Genomic DNA, 27,665 nt, shown 5'->3' on the forward strand with positions numbered 1-27,665 from the left:
GCTGACTCTTGTCTTTGTCGGCACTCATACTTTTATAGACCTTCCTTGAAAACATCAGAAATGAGAAGCATGCCCTCACTGGTGAAAAATATACATCTTTGACACATAAACGAAAAGTACAGTATTTTGTTAAACTTTTTTATTGCAAATAAAATACACACAGTTTATAAAATTACAGTGTAACCATTCATTTCAATGTACTATTCACATGTCGTATCATTTCACAAATTTAGAGTCAATTTCAAGTGTAGTATATACAAAGTTATTAAGTACATGTATATCACATAATATTTTGAATCAATACAATAATGGCTGATTTATTAGGTATATATACATGTTGGAATGAACTTGGGAGCAACCATTCTTGACTTAGGAAGGTAATGTATGTAGTAACAATACCCCCTATCAGAATGGATTTGGCCCATTTTATACAAAAGGAATGGCATGTTCGATATAGATACAAGGGGTGAGTAGCTCAGTAATCGTCAGCTGGTAATCCTCTTGAACCAAGAGACAGGGTTACTTTCCTCAATGCAGGCTGGATATGAGGATATTCCTGATTTATCCTGTCAACAATAGTTGTAATTGTATGTATACGATCACCTTGTTTTTGTGTCTCAGCATCTAAAGCTTGTTCTGTTTTACAAAGTAGCGTGTATTTACCATCTTTCAAGGATTGGTAGTGTTTGACTTTCTGTTGCTTTGCAATCAAGTCTGCCATATTCTGAAATGGACAAAGAATATGAATCGGGTCAAAGGTGAGTTGGTTGGTGCACAGAGTCACAGTGAATCCATAAAGATATACAAACTCTTGAATGAATCGTTTAAAGTTTTGTTTTAAGATTTCTGAGAAGCAGACATTTCAAAAAAGAGGTACTATTTTGTACATATCTTTAGGCTCGTGGATAAAGTATGGTTTTGTGAAATGAGATTGGTGATGGTTGATAACAAGTATGATTGCTAGTACACAATAGTAAGCCAGTTAGTATGACTAGTGAAATACATGAACAAGTATTGTACTTTTAGTGCTAAACTTTTTATCTATGGAATAGATTCCATGGCATCAATTCATGCACTATATGTAGAGGTCAAGGGTCAAAGATCAAAGATCAAAGCAGTAAACTTACCCTCTGTTTGATTTCCATCAGCTGATCAATATCGCCATCAAATGTATCTGCTTGGCCCTGTAGATGTTGGTAAGTAGTTTGTTTTTCTTCCAGTTGTTGACTTAATTGTTGTTGATGGACTCTTAATTCACCGATGTCCCCATCACATGAATGAGCATCCTACAGATTAGATCAATCAGTACAATTCTATTTGTAAATACATAATAAGGTAAATACATAATAATAATCTTTATTTATACCGGATAGTTCTTACAGTTTTCATAAACTTGTCTCCTAAAGTAGTCCAGTGAGGGTTGACCCTCCTGGGTTCAGTGTTAATGCAGAAGGAAACCGAAGTACCCGGGGAAAACCTGCGTTGTTAGGTAGGGTCAAACTGAATGACATGCTTCATGTTTACAGCTTGACAAATTTAATCAAACCCAGCTTGAACCCTGACCTCACTGGTGAGAGGTAACTGATTTAGCCTCTTGGCCACCGACAACCTATGTTTGCATCTGTGAAAACATTAACCAATTAGTTTCCTGACAATTATACAAATCATATACTATGAATTATGACATTATCATATATTCTGAAAACAATATGATGCTAAAAAAAACATAATTTATAATTCACTGATTTTGTTTGAGTATGTATGTTTCCTTACCTGTTGAGTTTGTTTGATTTTCTTCTTCATTTCTGATAATTTCTTCTGGAATGTTCCCTTGGTTTCTATCTTTTTATTCATCTTAGATTGAGCATCACCCCTTGTAACTATGGTGTCACGCCTAGATACAGCCTTTTCCATGTCTTGTATCATCTTCTCTTGTTGTTTCATGAGCTGTGTGTACCGTACTTGCATACGATGGATTTCAGCTTTCATTGCACGGATCTCACCTTGACCGACTTCTGAATCAACGGCAGCTTTGGCCTCACGTGCAAGCTGTGTTTTCTTCTCCCACAACATGATTTGTCGTCTGGATAAAAAAATAAATAAAATTGTTAGATGACCGAATATACATGGGGGGAAGGCCACTGCCTACATGAATTATTTTTTATGAGTGTGGCACTTCTGTTAGTGTATACATTGATTTTATTTTTAATTATGATGGGTGATGATTTTGTGGGAAATTTGCTATGACGAGACATCAAAAGGTCTGTTAGTTGCTTTGTGACCCTTATACTGTACATTTTAAACCTTGATGTGGTCCCTTCCTCAGTCACTTGATATTAGTAAGTCCCATTTATTTTTGATTGTTCATATTTCTGATACTTGCTTTTTTAATAAAGATGCCAGATAATGTCTGTCAATATATCTTTACTCATGATCTTTATTTATGATCTTACTTATAAGTATGTTTACATGACCAAATCAGCTCAATACACAGTACAGTAGAAAGGAGTACAATAGACTTACTCAGCCTCCACTAAGCTGTTCAACAGTCTTTCTTTTTCTTCTGTCAATTCTTCTACTGTAGTCTGCATGTGGATGGATTCATGTTCTGCTTCCTGTGGATGCACAAAATGATTTATTATCTTGTTAGCACTGTGTACTTTCATGCTTATCAATGATAACAAATCAAGTGAGAAACTAGTCTGTATTAAGTTGCTTTCATGCATTGACTAACCCCTCTCATGAAAAGGCAGACAATGGCATGCGACAGAATACAACTTACAGTCTAGCAAGAAACATAGTAATACATTCTTGATGATGCTGTTGAGATGTTAACCAAACATTAGGATTTGCTTTCCAGATATTTTCGCTGTGTGGGTAGACATTTTATTTGTAACACATTCTCTTCACAAACTAATGAAGCATTATATCCTATTTTCTTACTGGCATCTTATTTTTCACATGTTATCACTTTTTGATCATTTTTGTTTCATAGTAACAACTCTTCCCAGAAACTAAAGGAATCATAGTTACTACATAGATGTGTAGAATAGAATATATTTGATACTTTGAATTACATATTAATTTTGCAACAAAGTCATTTGACTTACCCTTAGACTTTGCATAAATTCATTCTCAACAAGAACATTTCCTTGCTCCAAATCTTGCTTGATTTTGCCTTCTTTGGTCAGCAATGTATTTAATTTGATCATATCATTCTGCATGTTGCGTATGTTTCTCTGAATGTCATCTTCTTCATTGGTATGTATGCTTATTTCACCTGAAATGATAATAACATTGTAATTATCTACCTGAGTAGTACTACTAGTAGTAAAGCCTTCCTGAATGACTACACTGAGTTGTAAGCATGTCTATCCAATCCATATGGCACATTTCATATGTCTAATTATCTATTTCATGTATATCTATCTGTCTGCCTGTGTCTGTCCCTCCGTCCGTCTGTCTATCTGTCTGTCCATTTGTCTGTCTGTCTATCTGTGTGTGTGTGTGTGTGTGTGTGTGTGTGTGTGTGTGTGTGTGTGTGCCTGCCCATATGCAGGTCTATCCATATCTCTGTCTGTAATATGCATTACTAAGTGAAAGTCATCTCTAAACTCTTCACAATTAACAATGAAGGCTGCCAGTCAATTCAGACAACAAGTATTCCTTATCTTGACTGCAATAACACCACAAATACCACACTTAATAAAGTCTTCACTCACCTTCAATTCTCAACTTCTTCTGTTGTAAGATAGTGAGAGCTTTCTTCATTGTACCAACTTCTACTTCTTGACCATCCTTCTCTTTGGTTAACTTGACAAGTTCATTTTGTTGTCTAAGCCAGAATTGTTGTAGATCAGCTATTTCTTGAGATCTCTGGTCTATGGATTTAGTCAATGCATTGATCTCCTGTTCCAAAGGACCAAGCTCTTCACCCTGGTTGAGAAAGATAACAAATGTTAGCAAGTTTAGTCATAACTTGAGAACACAAAATGAAAGAAATTTCTTTGAGAATTGGTGATACTGTGCACTGTTTACTCACGAACAGACAACTTAGTCTTGGTAACGTAGGCAAATCAAGTTTGCTGATCTCAGTTGAAGACTTTGAATTTAGGTAATTTTTATAGAACAAATATCATAATTCATTACAACAATAATATTCAAATGTCAAATTTCTCTAAAGACAAAAAATTAGCATAATAATTGAATATGTATTTACATATATTTGCATAAAACCACATGAAGAATATAGTACTCTGTAAATGTCCATGCTTCCTTCTCATTCCAAACAGGCATAAAAATCACCGACAAGTATATTTTCCCTTGTTTTTGAAAAACACTCACCCCTTGTGCACTGGCAATAGCATCTATTTTCTTGTTATACTGGTCAATCTGGCCCTGTTTGCGTTCGATCACTGCATTTCTTTTCACAATCTCACTTTCACTCTTTGAAATGATGTCATTTTTGGATCGGATTTCATCATCTAGTTCAGTGACAACCTTCTTCAGTCTCTCACACCTAGTCAGAGTGTGAGACAACTCCAATGTATCTCTTGCAATTTCATTTTCCACTTGAGCCATGGAGGATTCCTGTATTAAGCAAAACACATCAAGTTTAGAAAACACATCAATGTATTCGTCTACTACATAATATGCAGGTCTTCTTTCTTTCTTAGTTTTTTTCTTAGAGAAAGTTTTTTTTAGATTCTCAATAGTTTCTTAGTCATGCAATCTTAAATGTTTTTATATAACAATAAGAAATAATATATTAGAACACCAAAATAAACTTATAAATATATATTTGATTTGTTCATTTAGATTTGATTTGTTCATTTAGATCAATTTTACCACCACCTACCTGTTCTCTTGTTCTAGCTCTGAGTTTATCTGTCATTTTCTTGGTGTATTTAGCTGCTTTGTCCATTGTTAGTTCTTCCCTCAGCTTGGCCAAGATTTCATCTTCTAGTCTGACCTTTTCTTGATATTCTCTCTCAATTTGCTTACGCAGAGCATTCAATTCATTCAATCTGAGTGTACGATCCTGTGAAAATAGAAATTGACACATGGTAAAATTGGTAAAATTTCAAAATATATAAAATGTCAAACAATCACAACTAAATCTGTGTCGTCATCATCGCCGCCACCACCGCCACCACACCACCACCACCACCACCACCACCACCACGATCATTATCAGTAGCATCACTACATCTTGTTTCAAAAAAACGGTATGACACAAGTCAATGGAATGTAACTTTTGCCAACAACTGTGTCTGAAGAACAGCAAAATATTTTTTGTCTCCTAAGATAGAAAATACTTACTGTGGTTGATCTATTGAGTGACTGCTCAGTTTCATGTAACATTCTAGTAAAGGTACTGTATTCTTGTTTTAATTTCTCCTGTCTGTCTTGACATTGCTGGATAAGTTTCTTGGTTGTAGCGATATCAGCATCATTCTTGTTTTGAAGAAGTGTCAACATTTCATTGTTTTCTTGTTCCTTCTGGATGGATTTCTTGTAACCATCAATCTCAGTGTCAAATGATAAAATGCTCTGTTTTTGTTGGCTGAAAATATACAAAATTACAATGTCAGTACATTGTTACTACACATTGATAAGTACTGTACACCGTGTAGCACTGGTTATCCTTGAATTACCTTTGTAAACTCCTCTAACCTTCCTATAATTATGACCATGTTTACAAAACTTCCATTGCAAACTTTGACTAAAATGATGTTTGATTTCCAACTAATTCATATTGATAAAAAACAAAGATATACTAAATTTGATTTTTACCATCTTAATAATCTCCTTGGATAGTATTATTTCAATTTCAACATAAAAACTTAGTCACTCTAACTCTTTCCTACATTTCATTGTACAATAGAAAATAGAATGTCATACTTCAGCGCTTCATTCATTGCAGCATGTGCTTCATCTCGTCTCCTCATACCAATCAAACTACTATGCCATTGCTGTAACAAATGCTTCTTTTCTAGGTTGATACTCTGAAAAATAAAGTGGTAGAGAAATTATAAGAACTACATTATCAACAAACAGAACTACATTATCAACACACCCAGAACTACCTTATCAGAACTTGGAACTACATTATCAACACACAGAACTACCTTATCAGCACTTAAAACTACATTATCAACACACAGAACTACCTTATCAGCACTTAAAACTACATTATCAACACACAGAACTACCGTATCAGCACTTAAAACTACATTATCAACACACAGAACTACCGTATCAGCACTTAAAACTACATTATCAACACACAGAACTACCGTATCAGCACTTAAAACTACATTATCAACACACAGAACTACCGTATCAGCACTTAAAACTACATTATCAACACACAGAACTACCGTATCAGCACTTAAAACTACATTATCAACACACAGAACTACCTTATCAGCACTTGGAACTACATATCAACATACAGAACTCCCTTTGTCAGCGCTATTAGATCTAAGACTCAGGACTACCTAATCAATTAAGTAATCATCATACTTACTTCTATTTCCATTCTGGCTTCACTGAGTGCTTCTTTTGCAGCTTTGGTTTCATCAGACTGAGCATGTAACTGTGCTTCATACAAGGCAATCTGTTCTTTGAGTCTATCCACTATTTCTGTTAGCCTGTCTACATACAGATCTTGTCTTTGTTTATCTGTTTCAGATTTAGTGACTTCAGTGTCTGCTTTCTCAGCAGCTCTCCTCATCACTGCAATGTCAGATCTGATATCTTCCTTGGCATTCATCATGTAGAACAATCTAGTGGCCAGGTTCTCTACTTCAGTTTGAAGCTCAGAAGCTGAAAGACAACAATGAAAATAAAAGTTACTAATGTTTTATTTTATATACATGATGCCCTACAGCTTGCCTTAGGTTATTGTATTACATGAGATAGTGTCACTACACCCTCAGTAAGAACTGATTTTGATAGGAAGCTGTCAGAAAATCAAAACACAAAATGTATTTAGGTATCTAACAAGTCTTGATAACTGAGTGACTGTTCTTAAAAACAAATAGCGCCCTCTAAGAATTAAGTGATACTGTGATCTACCATAGACAGTGGACGTCTAGGGATCTACACAGGTTGGTGACATAAAGTGGAAACTGACATAAATATATGTAAACACTGCTGGTACTAGAATTAGAGCAGAAAGGTAATAAATAGAATATTTATGGTCCTAAAGAATTCAGTGACTTTTCTGAATTATTCAAAATGGTTGATATTCTACATTGTCCATACTCAGTTTGTTTAGTCTGAAAAAGAAATTTTTTAAAAAAGAGTTTGTTTTGACTGACCTGTTTTATGTTGTTTAGTCACGTTTGATTGGGAGTATTTGTAAAAGTTTCTAACTTCTTCCAATTCTTCTTCACACTGGTGTCTGACTTGATTAGTTTGACCAAATTCATCATGTAATTGTTCTAATAACATTTGCTGTCTTGCAAGTTCTTGTTGTAGTCCGTACAGATTGACACCTATGTCTTCTCTTTCCTTCTTCTTGTTTTTCAATGCTCCAGACTAAAATCAAAGTTGAACATTTTCTATCTTTATCACAATACTTGCCGTGGTGTATCAAATGCTACTTTCTGGTTCCTCTAATGCTTTCAAGAGTCTGACAGGTCTTACATTCAAGAAACAAATCACAAATAAAAAATGGATTCTACAAGAAAGTACGCAAATAAAACTAATGAATTTCACTTAGTTGGTTTCACCTCATAGAAATTTAATAAAGAAAGAATGTACATTTCATGATTCCAAAATGCAGGTAAAGGCTTTGTCTAAGCAGGTCTTCCATGACAGTGTCTGAGATATAGTTGAAATATATGAGACATCAATTACAAATTTTGATTTTTCATACTATTAACTTTTGGGGGTATTTTAAATGAAACTGATATTTTGAGTAGTTTCATTCAGGTTTCACTCCAAAGGAGGGGATTTTAGTATTAATTATAATCTTTGAAAGGTTACTGACTATTTAAAATTAATCAAATATATACAAAATGTGTATTGTAAGTGTAGGATTCAATTATCACTAATACTCACCAATTCTTGAAATTCTAGGGTCACTTTCTCGTTTTGTTTCTTCAGGTGAGACTTCAAGGCGATTTGGAATCTTTTCATCAATGGCTGTAAAATAATTAAAAAAACAGAATATTTGTTAAAATCATGTTGTTATATATCTGAATGAAATATGGAGTTTCAATTTGACATTAAAAAAAGTATTTCTAAACTGATACTTGCCTATAATGAATACATGATGCAATGTCTGTGATTTTCAAAAGTGTGAATTATAAAACAATCCATGTGTTTGGCATGCAGAAAAAAGTTTGGAATTTACGAGTTACATGATCTGGATGCAAGATAAAGTACTGACACTTATATTGTCAGGGCAGACATTACTAAACCTGAAACTTACATAACAAGGTCTGGGTACAGAACTTAGCAGTTAAACTTATATCATCAGAACACAAAACAAAACTTTGGAAGTTACAAGGTCAGGGTGTAACATAAAGTATTAAAACTTACATGGTCAGGGTCGAGGACAACCATCTCACTTTCTTCTTCACTGACATCAGAGTCAAGGCCATCATCACCATCGTCGCCATCATCATCTTCTGGGATATCATCGCCATCACTGTCAGCATCTAAAGCTCCGATATCATCATGCAGCATTAGATCAGTATGTAGAGGTGGTGGTGGTTCTATTCAAATGACAAGATGAATGACACATTTTATGGCATGATTAGTTATAAAACTTTTAGATTGAAATCGCAAACAGCCACAGAAAAGAAATTGTTTGATAGTACGCACTTTTTGTATTTATTGAATAAAACAAAGTTGCTCTTAATAATAGATTCCAGATAACTAATCATATATGTTGTCATAGTTGGGTAAATTATGATTTGATTTTCATAATGTTTAATCAAGAGAATGCACATTATTATAACTAATACATATAGCAGTTCCTTCTATTGGGGTCAACACACATACTACTATGTACTAACTACAAACTGTGCTGACATGTTTTACAATTATTTACCTGCAGCAGCTGCTGATTCCATACTTGCTGGTCTATCATCTTCTGCTGGTGGTGGCGGTGAAGGTTCACCAGCTGGTTCTTCCATTTCAGTTGCTGGTGGTGGTGTCGGTGGTGGTGGTGACTGTTGTGGTTGTGTAGGATCACCTGCCTGACTTGCAGCACGACTTCCACGACCTGACCTCTGTGACCCACCTGACCTGGCAGATCTTGCAGACCGACCTGATTTGGCAGATGATGCTCTGCTAGGTGGACCAGATGGTGGTTTTGTTTCTACTGCAGCTTCTTCAGCAGGAGGTGCTTCACCTTCTGAAGTCAAGGAAACCATCAAATTTATTAGTATCAGTAGCACGACTTTCAATAAATAGGTGATCCACTATAGCTTATTTGATTCAAGTTGGTTTTCATCTTTTTATATGTTTGATAATAATGTAAATCACATGATTTGTTATTTAATATCACTGATCTGTAATTTTGGCTATATTGTTTTTCACTTTGATTTTGAAAAAAAATATATCACTTGACTAGAAAGTGACAACTTATGATGAGTTACTAAGTTACATGTATATTAATAATTTTATAAGTGCAAAATGGAATGTGCTGGGTTATCTTTGCACTGACTTTGAACAAATTTCAAGTCTAGATAAAACTGCTTAGTATGAATTCAGGCTATTTGTGTAGGATGAAAAGAGGGATCAAGTTAACATCTGCACCAGCTTTTGCTACTGCTACTTTTATATATAGACCCAAATTCAATATCATTCGTTTATCTTATTATCTCCATGATTTTACTGTTCTCATTTCACATCCTTACCTGCAGGTGGTTCAGCCGGCTCTCCCTCAGTTGGTTGTTCTTCTGCTCCCTCAGCTGGTGCTTCACCTTCACCCTCTGCATTTCCTTCTCCCGCATTCTCTCCATCAGCTGGTTGTTCACCATCCTCACCAGCTGGTTGCTCGCCATCCTCCTCAGCTGGTTGCTCGCCATCACCCTTCGATTGTTTCCCATCTATATCAGTTGGTTGTTCATCACCTCCATCTGCAGCTGGTTGTTCTTCTCCTTCAGCTGGTGCCTCCCCAGCCTGTTCCTCAGTAGCTGGTTGTTCTGTAGCTTCTTCAGCTGGTTGTTCTGCTGCTTCCTCCTCTTGAGGGGCTTCCTCTGCATCTTTAGCACTTGCTGGCCTGGAAAATAATTATTTAACACTAATTAAATTGTCTCTTGCAATAAGGAAAAATATTTTGCACAAGATGTATGAATATGAATGTATGAATAACACTCCACATTTTTTTTGTAGAAAAAATGTATAATATTTTTTCTGGGCAGTGTATTTAGCGATAACCTATGTAGTAGTAGAACATTATTTCTGTACATAGTGAACGTACTTTATGAAATTAAACATATTTCTTTACCTTGCTTGGCGTCTTTCAAGTCGTAAACAAAAAGCCTACAGTTGAATTTTCATTTTCAACATTTCTGATATCACGAAACATGGCAAAGTATAATATTATTGTCAATTATGTCAACTACAGAATCAGGGTTTTAATCATCTTGCACAAAAGTCGTTGTTCTGTTGACGAAGAAGTGATCTAAATATAATGAGCAAATAACCAATGCTGTGTAAAAGGTAACTAACATAATTTAATCGTGTAATTGTTGATCAATATAAGTAAAATACGAGAAATCTAGATGGGTTTCATACAGACCTGTCTTCGTTGTCCGCCATCTTGTTGCTATGCCGAGGTAAACTACGCAAAGCATGACGGGAATAAACATTAAGTCACATGATAATCACTGAAAGTCACATGATTTGTCCAGGTAGTGAATGAGTCTCACCTCATTATAATATTTATGCTAATACTAATTTATTTTGGTCCAAAGATGGCGTTTGATGAGGAGCACAGATGAAGGGCCGAACAGGTAAACGTATATTTTCTTTGTTATATGCCCAATTACGCTATTTTCTTTACTTTTTAAAGTGAAAAGAACGATTTAGTTGGTGATATCTGAACTCAAAATCTAGCAAAAGTCGACAGAGCGATTAAAATTGTCCACCTTTATACACGAACGAGAGGAGCGCTGTAAATAAAACAAGCCGAACGATTCACCGTGCACACACACAGAGTGTGTTTCCTTCCGTACTTCGACATGTCAAATGTCGACGGGGAGCTGGCTGAACGGTAGCAGTCAAGTTACCCAATTGTACAGAAAAGACGTCTGTATTTATAAGTTTTTGCGCACTCTTTTAATATTCCTTTAATATTAGAAACATTTCTTGTAAACTTGCCATTTTTTTTGTCGTCCTAGTTCTATTCAGGAAGTTTGGCCTTTTAGTTTTAAAACACTTTTCATATATTGTTTTCTCCTTTATCGTGCTTTGTGAATACAATTGGGGAGGGGGCTCAGGTTTTTCATACGTACCAAATGTAGGGTATCCGGGGATCTTTTCATTTTCATGACAGATTATTCAAAAAGAAATTAAGAATGTGAATGTATATAAAAACAAATAAAAGAAAACATGTTCTTTACGAGTATTCCCACTTCCTTGGTATTGCAAGCTTTTAGTCAAACATGTTGTTCCAAATTTTAAACGTACACAATCTAAAATTAGAAATCATCTCAACATTATAAACCACAGACATTTTTAGTGAAAAATAAGTAACATTGAATCAATATGGATCTGCTGGTGTTGTAGCTATTTTTGTACTCCAAGGTTTTCTATTCTGTGATCGAGATATTGAAACAATGACATAATGTAACCAGATGGTAATAGACATAGTTATGCTTTAATCCAATTTTAACCCACAAATCAATTAGAAACAAGTATTCACTCTACATTACTATTCATAATATTAGGCAATTATTTTGAATCTTAATTTGTTTGTCATGTGGTTGCATTCTAGATGTCAAAATAATTCCAAAATTATTTTGATAAAAAAAAATTAAAACAATTCCGAAAGTATTATGATAAAACCAAAATGAATTTAATTTATTTTTTGTGAACAACGTGTTATTTGTCTGAGTAAATTTAAATTATTTAAAAGAGAGAAAAAAATCAACAAAACATTATGTAAATATTACTATTTATGTACTTTTTTAGTGTAATATTCATAATTTTTATCACATATTGAAATTTTTCTCAGACAGAAATACAGTCAAAATATAAGATTTTCAAACTTGCTGTGAATGTCACATTATTTTTTGGAGTTGAAAAATGAGTGGCAATTGTATTTTATATTTCATCAATGTGTTTGCTAGACCATTCTCGCAAAACAGAGCTATATTTCTTTGAAATAAAAGTAGAGACCGGCTTGTTAAGAATGGTACTGTAAAATGATCGTGGTTTGCGATGATGTGCTAGACGTTCTGACAGCTTTCTAATTTGTTTTCTGTCAATTTATCACTGCCAAGTGGGAATAACATTAATGATTTCCATGTGGTGACCTACTGATTGAAGAAAGGTAACCCTAACCTTGGTGTCATTCAGGGGTCAATATCCTGTCTGTATAGCAGTCACCACTTCCTGACATTGTTACCCAAAGAAAACAAATTTACAGTCAGTTGTTTTTAATACTTCAGTAAACAAAAATCTACAGAATATCAAAATGTGAGAATTATTATCTGAATTTGTCTCTTATAGATGATGTAATTATCAGTTGGCATGGCTGTTTTTAAAAAGTTTGTGTACCTGTAAATTGTGATTCACCAGGTTCAAAACAGATCATGAAATCTTAACAGTATTTGTACCCTATGATGACTCAAGGTGTGAAGTATGTCTTTACTGTCAGTGATTCTGACTAATTCTCCTTTTAAATATCCTTTAAATCTGTCCCTGATGTTACAGCTGATTCAAGGTCATGACCTTACATTTATTAGTTGCACACCTTTCAAATATGTGTATGTGTCATTTATGTGAGAAGTAAATAAACAAACAAACAATCAAATCTAACTAGACTGAAGCTGATGAGTTGATAATGTGTAGATAAAATGTCTAAAAAACTATACCACGTCCACACTTTAAATGTTGGCATCTGTTCCAGGGCCATACAAGTGTGAGTTAAAACATTTATATGGTGTGTAAACAATCTGTGCTAGGTAGGCAATAACACTAAATCTACCAGAATTGGCAGCATATAAATTAAAAACATCAGTAGTCAAAAGGTAAATATTCTTTTCAATTTCTGTAATTTTTTTCAGAATTAATTCGGCAGAGTGTTCACAGGTGGCCACTGTAAGCAAATATTAAACTGAGATGTCTTAATAACAAATTTGAATTGGTCAAAGAGCAGTGTGTTGATTTTTTTTTCAAGAAACAGGAATTTTTGAAGTCTTTCAAAAATGTTTTTTGATTTTTTAAAGTATGTTTTCTTTTCCTATATTACGGCTAACAATAGTAACATGTAACTGATACTAAAATCTTATTTTCCATTTTTGATGAATTTAAAAGATTTTAAAAAGATATGACTGATGTGAGGGTACGATGATTGTATAAAAATGTACATCTGAGTTAATTAAACAAATTTGAGAATATCATTATTTTCAGCCATCCAGCTGTTTTCATTCTTACATGACAAATGTCATTTATTACACAATACTGTGTAAATATTCGATTTGAAATATGAGAAAAGATTTCCAATACATAATCCTACTATTAAAATACAATGTAAACATGATTAATTATTCCCAATCACTGGGCTTTGAAGGGGTTTTGATTCGTAATGAAATAAATGCATCATTGAGCAGAAATATCATTTCAGCTACGCTGTATAATAATATGTTCAACAATTTTTTGATTTCAGTCTAACTTTCAGTTTATTGCAAGAATATTTACCTTCATAGATGTATCAAAAGGCATTTTTCTGCAGTGACCTACATTTTCACCCAAATTGATGTGACCTATTATGAACAGTATTTATACTCATGTACTTTTTCTGAAGGATTCTCTGTAGTAATTAATCTTTGGTTTACACTGACTCCCAATCACTCAAATGTTCAGTGAAATAATTAATTGTAATGAGCTGGTTTCTTCCGATAATGTCTGAGGTGGTAGATCAATTATCTTAATTTATTCGTCATGTTGTCAATGTGAAGTCACAGCCTCATGTGAAACACTAACTGATGTATTTATTGGTGAGAATGTAGCCAGGTGTGACTGGAATGGTGACATCTTTCGATTAACATGATGCTGGCCACATCATTCAGTGGGATGTTACACTTAAATCAGTCATCAACATTTCAATCCTGTGTAGTTAGGACAGAAGTGCATGATCACAGTATTCTAGGGGCCATCAAGGATTTCATCTAGAGTTGACAGTAGACACGTTCAGAATCCATTAAATTACAACATAGCTAACAGATAATAAAACAAAAATAATTCGTGAATAACAAATGCCGTCTATTAATTGTTTTTGATCTCTGAATTAGAATTTCTTTTATGTTGATGGTTAAGGCAGAAATACTTGACAATATTATCAAGCCAAGGTGAAAATTATTCTCCAGGATGCATACAAAACACCAAATTTTGCTTTGTTCTCCATCAGACAGAAGGACCAAGTATATTTAGGCCTAAAAAAAATAGTTTGGTTTTGGTTACCCTACCCCCACCTTCTTTTTCACTGCTGATCCTAAACTTTTCTTTTTATGTATTTGAGAAAGCAAATAAATAATAGAGTTGCGAAAATTCTGAAGTCTCGCGAGAAATAGTGGATGCAGAAACTGACATCAACTTAAAAAGACAATATAAAACTGTTCTTCCAATCTGTAATGGTTGTACATCTGATGGGAAGAAACAATAACACAGAGACAATATGGAAAACAATGCAAAACATAACTACCTGAACTAGACACTCACACATTTAAAAAAAATCAAAAAAGAAAAAGAAAAGAAATCTACCTACCTCACCTATTCTAAAATTGAGCGTAATTGGAACCACACAATTTTTTAGGCCTTTCCAGTATGCATGAGATCTTACTGCCTGCTACTTTTGTGAACGTATGCTATAATTTCTCACTCACGTCAGTCATATTGTTATCAGGACCAGCTCCTTTTCAGTCTTTTGTACCCAGTACATGTACCCTGCTGTTTGTTTTGTGTTCACCTAATATAGCTGTTTGTGTTCACCTAAAGTTTATTTATACATGTACATTCTCAGGTCAATAGGATATTTTTTTACACAGAGTAATGTAAGCTACCCGGTGTAAAAATGAGATCCAATATACTATTTATAAACTGGATGTATTACAAATGTATATGAAATGGTTTTCAATAACCATGCCAGTCTTCTTACACACTCATTTCATACTAACACTAGATTACAGTAATTATGGTACTTCTTTTTTTTTCACCATAACCTCTCTATATTGTCAATGTATCCTTTTCTTTTGTTCAAGGTGACTAATAAGCCTGATGGGCTGGGAGGTATTTTATTACTTCATGTCACTATGATAAAAATTATTTACTTCCTTACTTATGGTGCAGAAGAAGAAGATTTCAACTTTCCTATTTTACTTTTCTTTCTTTGATAAAAGATGTGTGATAACTTTTATCAGGTTGCCTACACATACACAATTTGAAAATAGATTTGTCTTGCAAATTCTCTTTGTGATTGGTCCCCACTTTAATAGCAAACATTGATCGAATTATTGCAAGTATTGTACCATACCATAGACCCTGTTGGTGGAGGGTCTATGGTTGTACATTATAGTGTTCAATTTTCAAGCAAAATCTTGTAATAAGATATAGAAACCACTTTTGTTGGCCTTATTACAAAGCAGCTGTTTTACTATAAATAGCGTTATGGAGGTGTTGAAGGTATTTATAGAAATATGTACTGACTGTTTGCGTTTTAATTTACTGTTTGATTAATATGCAACAGCTTAAAGTGATGGAAAAAAATAATTAAAATTCAGTCTGTCTTATTGGTATATTGATTAATCTTGTGATATTTCAATTATATGCAGGTGACGTAGCAATAAATATTGATGTTGAAGTATGAGTGATTTCTGAAAATGTAAGAGTTAAAAATTAACCCAAATTAGAATAATTGGTAATATCCATCATGGAGTATTCCAGACAAGTATTGAATATAGACTTTAGTTGAATCTGAAATATACCCAAGATTTGTCAAATAGATTTTGGTGAAAGGCAAAACATTTTTTTGAATATATATATAATATAGTTTGTTAACGTTATTATTATTATTATTATTATTATTATTATTTTAATTTCTTAGAAAACGCACTACACATACGTCACAGTGCGATGTACAGAAACTCTAAAAAGAATATGCAAAATTTAAAAATACACATTGCAAGTGGTAGGGTAAAGAACACACAGTCCTGCGGTGAAATAAATGTACAGCAAAGCAAAAAACGAATCACTGATAATACATATTAAAAAGATAGGTTTTCAAACCGCGTTTAAAAGACTCAACATTCCTTGCAGTACGAATCTCTACAGGTAACTTATTCCACAGTGATGGCGCGCAAACTGAAAAGGCTCTCTGGCCGTATGTCTTACTGAATGTACCGCGGGGTGGAATCAGACGTAACTTGTCTGCAGAGCGGAGATCTCTAGAAGGAACATACTGCTCTATCAGCTCTGTCAAATACACTGGTGCAAAGCCTCTGATTACTTTAAAAGTAATTAACATAACCTTGAACTTAATACGTGCTTCTACTGGCAGCCAATGTAAATCAACTAATACAGGTGTAATATGGTCAAATTTACGGGAACGACTAACTAAACGTGCTGCAGCGTTTTGAAGAGATTGCAAACGGTGAAGCTGATCTTTGTTAATTCCATACAAGAGACTATTACAATAATCTAACTGAGTTGTTACAAATGCGTGTATCAATTCTCTCTTATGTCCTAGACTTTCCCCTTAGAGTCTACATGTATGGTAATTTTGTTTTGGAATCCAGGTATGATGACATGGGAACTCTGGTAGATTTTACCTATTTACCTCCCTTACAAAAACATAGAGTCTACATGTATGGAAAAAATGGAATCCAGGTATGATGACATGGGAACTCCGGTAGATTTTACCTCCCTTAGCAAAAACATTGTACATTTGTACATTTGTCACATTGCTGTAGATAATTGTGCTAAAATCTGTGTAGTTTCCTAGTCACATTATCTCAGTACTGTAGTAATTTTGTGAATATTGTCCAAGTGTTTTATTCTCATTCATATCCTCACCATAGAGTGATCTTGTTGTTCAGTAGAGAGAATATAGTGATAAGCGAATTGTGAGATTTGCCATCCGTGTGTAATGACCCTTCTAGTCTCCCTACTAGCTATATACAGTACTCTTACTGATCCATGGTGTGTGCTCATTATTTTTCTTTTTGTACAAATGAATACGAGGTACACTTGTAACAATAAAGCGGCATTTCCCTGTGCAGTCAAATTTTTAATACATAGATGAATAAATGTAGATCTATACTTTTGCTGAACATTGTGTGGAAAAAATGGTAGCATTGAAGAAAATTTATTTTTAACATGATAAATCCCCTATTTTGTGGGTAAACGTTTTATGAATTAATGCAGTATAATAATGCTATATAGTATAGTAAATAATATGCTTCAGGATGCACTTGCGGACTTCATGTGACCTTGGTAATGTATACATTACTGTATGTAGCTCACATTTACTGCATCTGTTGTTTTCCATGGTTTTCCTGAGAAACCAAAGTAAAAATATGGTGTACTTGAATAGAGCATTATCTGTCCAATGTTAGCTTTGACGTCATATATGTAAGACAACTTTGAAGTTTTGATATTGGAATTTAATCCAGATACTTTTATGGTAGGAAGCCTTTTCTGAGTGATAGAAGTGGCATCCTGAGACAGCATATCACTATGAAGTATTGATTGTATCTACTCTCGATGACACTGATGTTGCAAAGCAACCAAGGATCAGCAGCATTAGGGGGAAGCAAATGCTACGCCCACACATTTTTAAAGATGTGGGCATGCATAATGGATTTGAAGATGTTAAAAGCTGTGTGTTGGAGTTTTCCTGTGAATTTGAAGGAGCTCTTCCTAGTCTGTGTTTACAACATGTGGGGCATGGAATGGGTTGTTTGTCTCACAGTAAATGAAAACTTCAATGACTTCTGTAATTGGTTTCCATCCAAAAGTGAAAGGCAAGTAGCAGCAAGGTAACTGAAGTGTTTTTCAGGACTGAATTGATAATCTCCTTCTCTGACTGTTAGCGAGAAAATCTATATCGCAAAGCCAAGACATTTTTATTCTGATTCCAATTTTAATGTTTCAACTAGCCCAGAGACTAATTTTCCATATCTGTATCTGGCTTGACAATGTTATGCCAGAAGCTAGAAGCCAAGTCGCAGAGCTATATTTCCACAGATCCTAAGAATATTTTTAACTCAAGTTTCTGCAGATAGAGTCACCCTGTGTTATTTTTGTTAAGTCATTGAAATCCCAAGAGACTATTCAAAATAATCTTTCAGATATTTGTTTTGTAAAATATTATTTTTTCATTGGATGGAAAACATTTGAAGAAGGACATTTAATTTTGTGGTTTGAGAGGAAATAAGCAAATGCCCTTGAATCAACAGGTGGTCATGAACTCAGCCATTTTATCATTTGTTTGGTTGGAGGGATTATCACATGATTGTTTGGTCATGTGATTTAGTATTTGATCACATGACCCAGTGTGTGTTTAACACATCATTCAAATCACATTCTGTGATCTCCACATTCCAGAGAGTGCAATATTAATTATTATATGTCTGTTCACCTTCTAGAGATGTAGGCAAGTTTTTTTAATACAACCATTGAATGCTTCTTCATAAAGGTAAAACAGCATGCTATACATGTAGGTGGTGGAATGTTTGTTTGGTCACATGACTGACTGTTTGGTCACATGATTCAATGTGAAATGAAAGTATTCCAATCAAAAAGGAATATACGTCTGTTCAGCTGGTAAAGTTGTAGGTAACTTTCTTACAAATCTTTCTTTGTACTGGTAAAACAGTGTTAACGTAGTGGAATGACGAATATTCTAAGTTACTGATTAAAAGCTGTCAAAGGAAGTGTAAATAATCATTTACTAAACTGATCACCTTTTTTTTACATCATCAATTTGAATGAGGGGTCATCTAAAAATAAACATGGCTCACATCATATACAGGTACTAGATACAGGATAGTAACATCTGAATAACATAGAGAGTTACAAATCTACCATTGCTGTTATAAATTATGAGAGATTAGATGTAAGTTTCATAAATCTAAAATATTTAGCAATAAACATTTTGATAGTGATATATTAAATACAGTGTATATATGATTTATACTCTAATAATATAAATATGTTATGACAACCATCACTGATGAGGTGCTTTGATATATATCCTGAGGCCCATACTCACTACAGGGTGTAATGTTTACCATGACAGAACTCCCATGCAGAGTGTATATATGGAAATCAATTTTATGATGTACAGTTATATAACATTTCATACCTTCATGACTGTGCATATATACATAAAGAGGTAGCCTGCATTCTATGCTGTCTTGCTCTACAGCAGAGTGCACAGTGAGAAGATGAAATGTCCTCCCGGAATGTCCTATACACAGTGAGTCACTGAGTGTTAGTACATGAATTCACTGTTAGTATAGATTTGATACTGAGCAGGGGTGGAACTGATGGACTTTGTAATTTCAAGTATGGAATGCAATATTGTGCTGATTCTGAGAGTTGAATATACTTGTACATGTATAAATAGACTTCACTTTCAAATATATTTTGTCATTCAATACATGTAACCTTGTTTTTCTATAGATTACCATATACATGTACATGTTCTTTATTATCATGTAAGATATGGCAAGTTCAGTGCTCTTCTGCTGGTAGATAGTGCTGCATGACATACATGTGTATGTCCCACTAGACTAACATTATAATAATTAATACAGGATAGCATACAGGTAGCCTAGAATCCCGGTGAAAGAGGATTTTGAGTTTGGTTTCCGTGATGGGAAAATAATGAATTCAAAACTCCCATTCACGTGGATTCCAGGATAACATTCCAGGCCACTTTTAGTATGCTGTCCGATAACGGGGTTAGAGACCACATTGGCATCCAAACTAACATAAACACGAACCTGAATATTAGGCAAGTCTGTCAAATTGTAATAAGAATATAAAGAGAAATGGTAAACCATAGTCTTGGTCTAACTATCTACAAGCCTATCCAAACCACAGACTTGGGGAAGCCATTGAACATATGACACTGTAATGCTACCTTGCAGGCATACAACTGAGCTAATTAGCACATATACAACAGCTTGAAATTTGAAGGCACAGGCCTTGAACAGGACTTTTAAACTGTACATGCATGCAAAGTTTTGAATCTAAAATAATTAGACAAAAGCAGTGAAAAACAATTCTCACATTGAAATAACAATCCAATAGGGATAGAAGATGTCAACTGCCATTTTTAAAGCCAATGTAAAGATCATAAAGAAGTAAAGATAAGTATTAAATACACCAGATAATGCAAGATATTGACTCATAGAAAAATTGAGTTATTTTTATATACTTTCTATCAATTTTATACATAATTTTCATTACAAAATAACAGCTGTACTTGTCTGACTAGTTTCAGTCATCACATGTTTCTCTAAGGACTGTATATTCTCATTAAAAATATCAGTGATTTTGCTAATTTTAGGGACTGTAATATTTTATATCAGATTTTCAGTGCAAAACTTTACAAAATTATTGAATACATTTAAAATAATCATCTTGTAACTTATACTGCTTTGATAACAACAAACATGAACATTTTATGGGTTCTGTACATCACATTTATTTTTTGACATTTGTACATATGGCAGAAATTCAACAATTTACTTGTACTTTGCACAAAAAACAAAGTGGTTTTAATTTAGTATTGTGTAATAATTTGATACTAAAAACTACTTAGTAAAATGAAATATTGAATAAATTGCTTTACCAAAAGTGATTTACTCTAAAATATAATAACATTGTAACCTTCCTACTATAAATGTATGTTTATACTTACCAATACATATTTCATGTCTGGTGTCACTCTGTGGATTAAAAAACATAAATCAGAATTTGAGACTATAAGTATAATATCTCACACACATTTTGACCTCTAGTTTTTAGACTGTAAGCAACAGACTGTGATATTGTAGGGACATTGAGAATACCTGACTTTGATAGATTATATTAATCATTTATTATTTATTCTGCCTTCTTTAGCTTCATCTGACGTCATTTCCTCTTTGTACATAGACTAATATTGTTCCAAAGTACGTCATCAAGCCACAAAAATTTTATTTAGAATTTCCCTGGAGAAATTTCTGATTTGAAAAACCCACCAAATTATATTCTGGAGGGAATGTTTAGATTACTAATTTGCTGCTGTATATTTTCTCTCTGTGGAATGCAAGGCAAATTATTAAGTACACTTTAACAAAAATAGTCTGGTGAAAGAGATGTTTTATTCATGAACACATATACCAATGGTTGTCAGAAGTCATAAAGCTTACTTGTTAAATGTTTTGAACAAGATTATAATGAGAAGTATATAACAGTCTAGTCTGCCATTTTGCTTAACGAACATTTAAGCATATTTAGCGGTGAGGTAGACAAGAAATTTGACCTGATATATTGTAGTAAAGTATTAATATCTTCAAACACTTTTGATTTTGAAATTAGAATGCATATGATTACTTTTCATAACTTTCATTGATATTCACAAAGTGTCATGTTCAGTAGCTCAGAAGATTACACTCACTGGAATGCAATTGGTTTATCGTCATAGAAACCTGTAAACAAAGTTATTTATTGCATTACCTGTTTGTTAAGGAAAGTAGTCCATCTACTTTCAAAATCAGTTCTTTCATATGAATTTGCAGATTACATATTATTTACTGATGTAGTGAGATTCTAGGAAGTTTAAGAGTCTCTCCACTCTTGAAAACAATTGCTTTTGATGTGAGTTTATATAGTGAGTGGAGCAGACAGCTGATAAATTATCAGATATTACTTGAGTTCTTTCCAAACCCAGTAGCCTATAGATATTCTGAAAACAACAAAAATAATTTGCGTAATAAATCGATAATATACAGATTTACTGCAAGGGGCTCACTGGCTATGGCAATTTATGGAGAGAACTAGCATACCATTTTACATTTAATACAGCTATCTGACTGGACTGGCCCAGAGACATAGCTATCTGGCTGGACTGGCCCAAAAACTTGGCTATCTGGCTGGACTGGCCCAAAGACTTGGCTATCTGGCTGGACTGGCCCAAAGACTTGGCTATCTGGCTGGACTGGCCCAAAGACTTGGCTATCTGGCTGGACTGGCCCAAAGACTTGGCTATCTGGCTTGTCTAGCCCGGTGACTTTGCTATCAGTGTCAATATTCCAGCTCCACTGTTCTGCTACATTATACTGAGTCTAACAGAAAGAAGATTGAAGTGAATGTAAAACATTGAAAACAACAATTTCCATCCATAGTGCCTCAAGAAACTGATCAACTTTTCTTTCATGTATGTATTTAGTTTTCATTATAAAATGTTAAATATTTAACATAATACGTACTTCATGTATCAAATATCATGTACCCACGTATCTGATGACATAGGGATTAGAAACCTGAAGATATTGAAGTATTAGAAAAGAGCAAATGGTAGGGGTGCCTTTCTAGTCCTACAGGCATCAAATTATTGGAAAGGGCAAATGGCAGGGGTGCCTTCCTATAGGCATCAAATTATTGGAAAGGGCAAATGGCAGGGGTACCCTAGCTCCTAGTCCTACAGGCATCAAATATTGGAAAGGGTAAATGGCAGTGATGCCCTCCCACAGAGATTGAATTGTTGGAAAAGGAAAATGTTGACCTGGGTGTCAATATAACCCCAGTACTACTACATAAGGGGTGAGAAAAAGAAAAATCAGGGAAAGTAATGGCAGTTTTGAATGTTTTGACTCATATTTCAAACACAGCAGAACCAGTGACATAGATGCGTGTTGTCTTGGGGTAGAACAACCAAAGTATAAATTCCATAGTTTTTTGTTCAACTTAGCTTGTGCATTAAAATAATTTGTGAAATCCCCTGTGAACAAAAATAATACTAACTATAAAACTAACCAACCAACCCCATACATTATATTATATTTTATTTTATTTGTTGAAATATCAATGATGATTTGCAAACACTTGTCCCAGCTTTTCAAAATGTAAATACAACTGTACTAAATTTCATTCCCAATGCACATAGATTTGTGAGATTGTTTTAATTGGTTGTGACTTGAATTGGAAAGTAGTTATAGATAACATATGACTCACATTCCTCAATTACCTGGCTATCATCAATTAATGGCTCTTTTGTTGTCAGATTAAAGTTGTTATCAGCCATAATTACTCCCTCTTTCCACTTAAAAGTGTATACAAAATACTTACATGTTCAAAAAATAATTATGTATTGTTATACCCAGTATTCAATACAAAACCAAATGGTAAAAATCCATTCACCCATAGAAGCTATATACATACGTAAGCTCACAGCAGTGGTCTGATACATACATGTACATGTGTGCATCAGAGCCCTATGCTATGAAAAGTATAGCCAGTAACTATAAAGAACACTCAAGACATATAAACCGTACTGAGCAGATGTTTACATGATTTACGGAAAACGTTTTCTTCAAATGATAATACCCGAGAAATGTGAATATAAAGCCAATGCAGTGACAGAAGTAGTTGGAACTTGAGAGCATTACCATGATAACCCTTAGTGTACAATTCTTTGGAAACATTATCAGGTAATTTGTAATAAAAGATGGCAACTTTGAAGCAATTTGCGTATTTGAAACCCTGTGAAATCAATCACCTAGAGAAAAAAAGGAATCAATCCTTTAAGAAATTAACAGATATGTAGTGGGTGTTTATCCACCTACTCAACTTATCTATCTTGAGATGTGTTCAATTTCTTCTTCATTCCTGTAATGATAAAATCCATATGAGAGTATGGTGTCTGAATTTATATAGATTAATAAATAGAGCCTTGTTTTCTAAGTAAAGGTCAAAGTAAAATAAATATCTTTTGACAGTACATATACCAAATTAGTCTAGATGCTATCCATAGCTTTCAATCCTCATTCAAAGTCATGGATATCCAAAAGACCTAAATCATAAATGTATGTTTAAAAATATTTTCAGTTTAGTTTTACTTTAAGCTCATTTTGAGGTAGAAACAGATTAATAGGCAAATGTAGTTCTATTACGTAGACTTTGATAAATAATGACATTCTCTGAACCATTTCTTAGAAATGTTGATGCAAACTAGATGTCACTTTGTTCAGTTTGATTAATTGTAATTTTGACATACTAAGTAAAATGGCAGTCTCAATTCATTTGAAGACGTGGATAAGAGAGAATATGTATGTCTGCATGTTAGGTCAGATAGAGGTTAGCTAACTAAAACTAGTCTGATTGACTCTTAGAAATTCTCTCTTGTGTCTAGATAATCTACTGGAACAATCTTTCAGATTGATGCTGAAATTCTCTGTTGTGTCTAGCTAAAAGCAATACAATGTACTGTCAAATGTAATCTCTGGGAGCGCTACTTCAGAGTGAATATTACTGTGAAATTTTGAATATCTTCCAGATTTTTAGGTACCTCGCGGTAAAATCTGTTGTACGCAATCTATTTGAGTGATCCTTCAGATCAGTTATTACTATGAAATTCTGTGTTGTGTCAAGTGAAAAGCAATACAATGTACGGTCAAACTCAATCTCAGATTTAATTTTCCTTTGAAATTTGAACATCTTTCAGATATTTAAAAGTAGAAGTGTTGTATGTAATTTATTGGCTTGATGTTTCAGATTGACTAAATGGTGAATATCTACCAGAACGTATAAGTACCAACAAAGTTGTAAGGTTTGTGTCTCCGAAACATATTTTATTTTCCCTGTGAATATGTAGTTCCATAATAGTTACATATTAAAAGTGTTTTCAACATCTTGAAAATTATAATACTCATTCCAACCCTCATCCCCAAATATAAGATGGAAAACACAAAACTCGAAAGATTTATAGTAAAACACTGAAATGCTTGAAAGCAGAATTGAATGAAAACATTGTTGAGGTAACAGATTGTTGAGGTTCATAAGTTTTCCAAAGTTTGTCCAAAGATGAAACATCTAGAGAGTTTAGATAGTGTGGGAGAGATAAACAGTAAAGCAACATAAAATGATGAAAGTTGGGACAAATTCAATGGAATTAATGTACAGTTTATTGAAGTCATCAATTGAACACAAATTATTTGAATCTGACTTTTATAGACTAACTAGACTAGGATTCATGTGATATAGTCTAGTTCCAGTACAATCCGTATTACAATTTACACGATAAATGTAATGTAAATCGTAACACAGATCGTATTGGAACTATAGAGTAGGATACATGTACAGTGAGGACTGGCATATTTCTCAGTATAACTTGTATGTATGATTACAATGGTGAAAACTGCAGAATCCAACGTTACCATGATTGATGAGATATTCAAATAAAACTAATGATTATTACATGACAGCTGCTATCATTAGCATTGATTTATTTGTATAAATCCTGCCAAGGGATGTTATGAGGAAGGACGCTGTGGTTGCTGGAAATGATGATGATGATGATAATGATGGTGGTTTCTTTATCATCAATTTACTGTCAAAATGTTCACATTATACCTAGTTTGATCACATAAAAGTATCAATTTGGCACTTTACTATCATAATGTTATGTAATTTGTATTTAATGTCTGTCTGTCCTCCAACAACAACATTTTCTGTACAGTGTAAAGTATTTTATTTCACCTTGAAGCCTTGCTAACCCATTCGTAGATAATTTTAAGTTGGCCAGTGCATTTAGTTCGCTCTAATTTCTGTTTTAACTTTTACCTGGATATACAGAAATATAAAACTTCTTGTAAATTCAACCAGTTTATGATTATAAATTCATAGCAGTCACTCATGCTTGAGTTTATTTCTGGTATAGATAGTCTGCCCTAAATTCTAATTATAATACTTTTGAAGTCCGAATGAAATATAACCATCATAATCAACGGCCCGGTAGTATAAAAAAAATGGCATTTTGGTCCATAATGTTAAGGGATATGAAAGATATTTCATGACAGTTTGAGTGCATTACAACTAGATGCAGTGCCTTCATATTATATAAGAAATTTGAATCACTTTATGCGAAAATGAGAATGTTCTATAAAATACCCTAAACTTGACTCAGAAACCAAACCCTCTCTGATTATACATACATGTAACATTATGACCTGCTTAAAGGTTCATTCTTTGCATCATTCAAGCTTCACAATCCAAAGCCACATGATTAGGTTACCATGGTAACTGTTAACCTCTGTTGCAATGTGTTACATTCTGCTAAACAAAATCCCATCAAAAGTAACATCTGATATAAATTCATATAAAATCTAGGGACCTCAATGTATTATCCTCTTGGTAATAGTTTATCTTTATAAATTATACTAATGTGAAAGTGGAATTTCTCTGGGAAGATTAATTTGTGTCACCAATTTTATACGAAGGTTAAAATGTCTGAAATATCTAAATTTAATAATCCCATAATTATTTGTATTATGAGAGTTTAATTGGTGTTTTAATTTCATAATTTGAATAAATTTATTTTCCTTTGAACTTTTTAATGTGTATGTACATGCACTGGTGCAAGTTATGTATGGTACTCATGTAGTAATAGTGATTAATGAACAAAGTTCTATAATGAGCAATTTTACAGTGCACTAATATGAGAACTTGGTGGTCAGAAACTGAACTAGACTTGTAATAATGATGATAACTTTGGTTTTTATATGTAAATTTGATCTAACTATGAAATAAAGGTAAAGAATGACATAACAATTAACATAAAAAGATCTGAAATGTGAAAGGTACCTGTATAAACATGAAAGTAAACAAAAATGTCAATAAATTACATAGAAATAGAGCTCTACCTGAATGCATGAAATGTGTATAATAATAGAAATAAATGATGTGTTGTTGTAAAACATGAAATAAACAAAAAAAGGTAGAATGCATGTAGCTTTATAGTCAAGTACTATGAGTGTCTGGGCAGGAAGTGACACTACGTCAGGGACACTAGCATATCCTGCCTCAGCTAAAGATAGAATTGGGTATTAGCTGTATTAATTCCAAGTGACAATATAGTATTGGAGTTTACTCGACCTGGCCAGCCATGTTGTTCTTTTATCTGGGTATATCTTATCTAAGTTTTCCTGCCATATGCAAATCTATATGCATCAATGTGTATAATTGCCAAGGGTGGTAAGTAGCGAAAATCTGTTAAATTCTCATTTATTTCACCGCCGTTTTATCATCAGTTTTCTGGTATTTGAAAGTCTGAAAATGATCACTATTGTCAATGTTACCACAATTGTCAAACCCTTTTTTTAAATAGTGCCTAGACCAAAGTTAAAAGTCAATGAAATTCCATCTGAAAATATGATCTGTGTGTTCACAACATATCTTTGCGAGGATTGGAAAAATAACCAAAA

General features: G+C 33.6%; 2 protein-coding genes across 3 annotated transcripts in view; one reads left to right on the forward strand and one right to left on the reverse strand.

The window, feature by feature from the left end:
• Positions 1-140: 140 nt before the first annotated feature.
• On the reverse strand, positions 141-10,794 carry LOC144435587 (coiled-coil domain-containing protein 40-like). The gene is made up of 17 exons (XM_078124175.1): positions 10,769-10,794; positions 9,882-10,246; positions 9,071-9,376; positions 8,557-8,732; positions 8,074-8,157; positions 7,329-7,548; positions 6,533-6,831; positions 5,905-6,008; positions 5,323-5,566; positions 4,859-5,041; positions 4,345-4,590; positions 3,723-3,936; positions 3,111-3,280; positions 2,524-2,615; positions 1,774-2,083; positions 1,128-1,286; positions 141-724 (listed from the first exon to the last, which is right to left on the reverse strand). The coding sequence occupies exons 1-17, from the start codon at positions 10,786-10,788 to the stop codon at positions 476-478; spliced, it is 3,441 nt and encodes a 1,146-aa protein (XP_077980301.1). The 5' UTR covers positions 10,789-10,794; the 3' UTR covers positions 141-475.
• Positions 10,795-10,939: 145 nt separating this feature from the next.
• LOC144434783 (uncharacterized) overlaps positions 10,940-27,665 on the forward strand; it is a 36,998-nt gene continuing 20,272 nt past the window's right edge. The window contains exon 1 of one of the 2 annotated variants that reach the window (XM_078123280.1): positions 10,940-10,982. The gene's annotated coding sequence lies outside the window, so the exon portion shown is untranslated. Of the gene's footprint in view, positions 10,983-27,350; positions 27,436-27,665 lie in introns of those variants that run through there. The other variant, XM_078123281.1, reaches the window with a different exon arrangement.

The sequence above is a fragment of the Glandiceps talaboti genome, chromosome 5, assembly GCF_964340395.1.
Source record: "Glandiceps talaboti chromosome 5, keGlaTala1.1, whole genome shotgun sequence".
In the NCBI taxonomy this organism is placed as follows: Eukaryota; Metazoa; Hemichordata; class Enteropneusta; family Spengelidae; genus Glandiceps; species Glandiceps talaboti.

Excerpts from the sequence above, each read along its gene's own strand:
- LOC144435587 (XM_078124175.1), bottom strand. The coding sequence starts at position 10,788 with ATGGCGGACAACGAAGACAG. Across the intron at positions 8,733-9,070 it reads GGAATCAGCAGCTGCTGCAG|AACCACCACCACCTCTACAT; the intron begins GTAAATAATTGT and ends TCATTTGAATAG. Across the intron at positions 8,158-8,556 it reads TTGTCCTCGACCCTGACCAT|CCATTGATGAAAAGATTCCA; the intron begins GTAAGTTTTAAT and ends ATTATTTTACAG.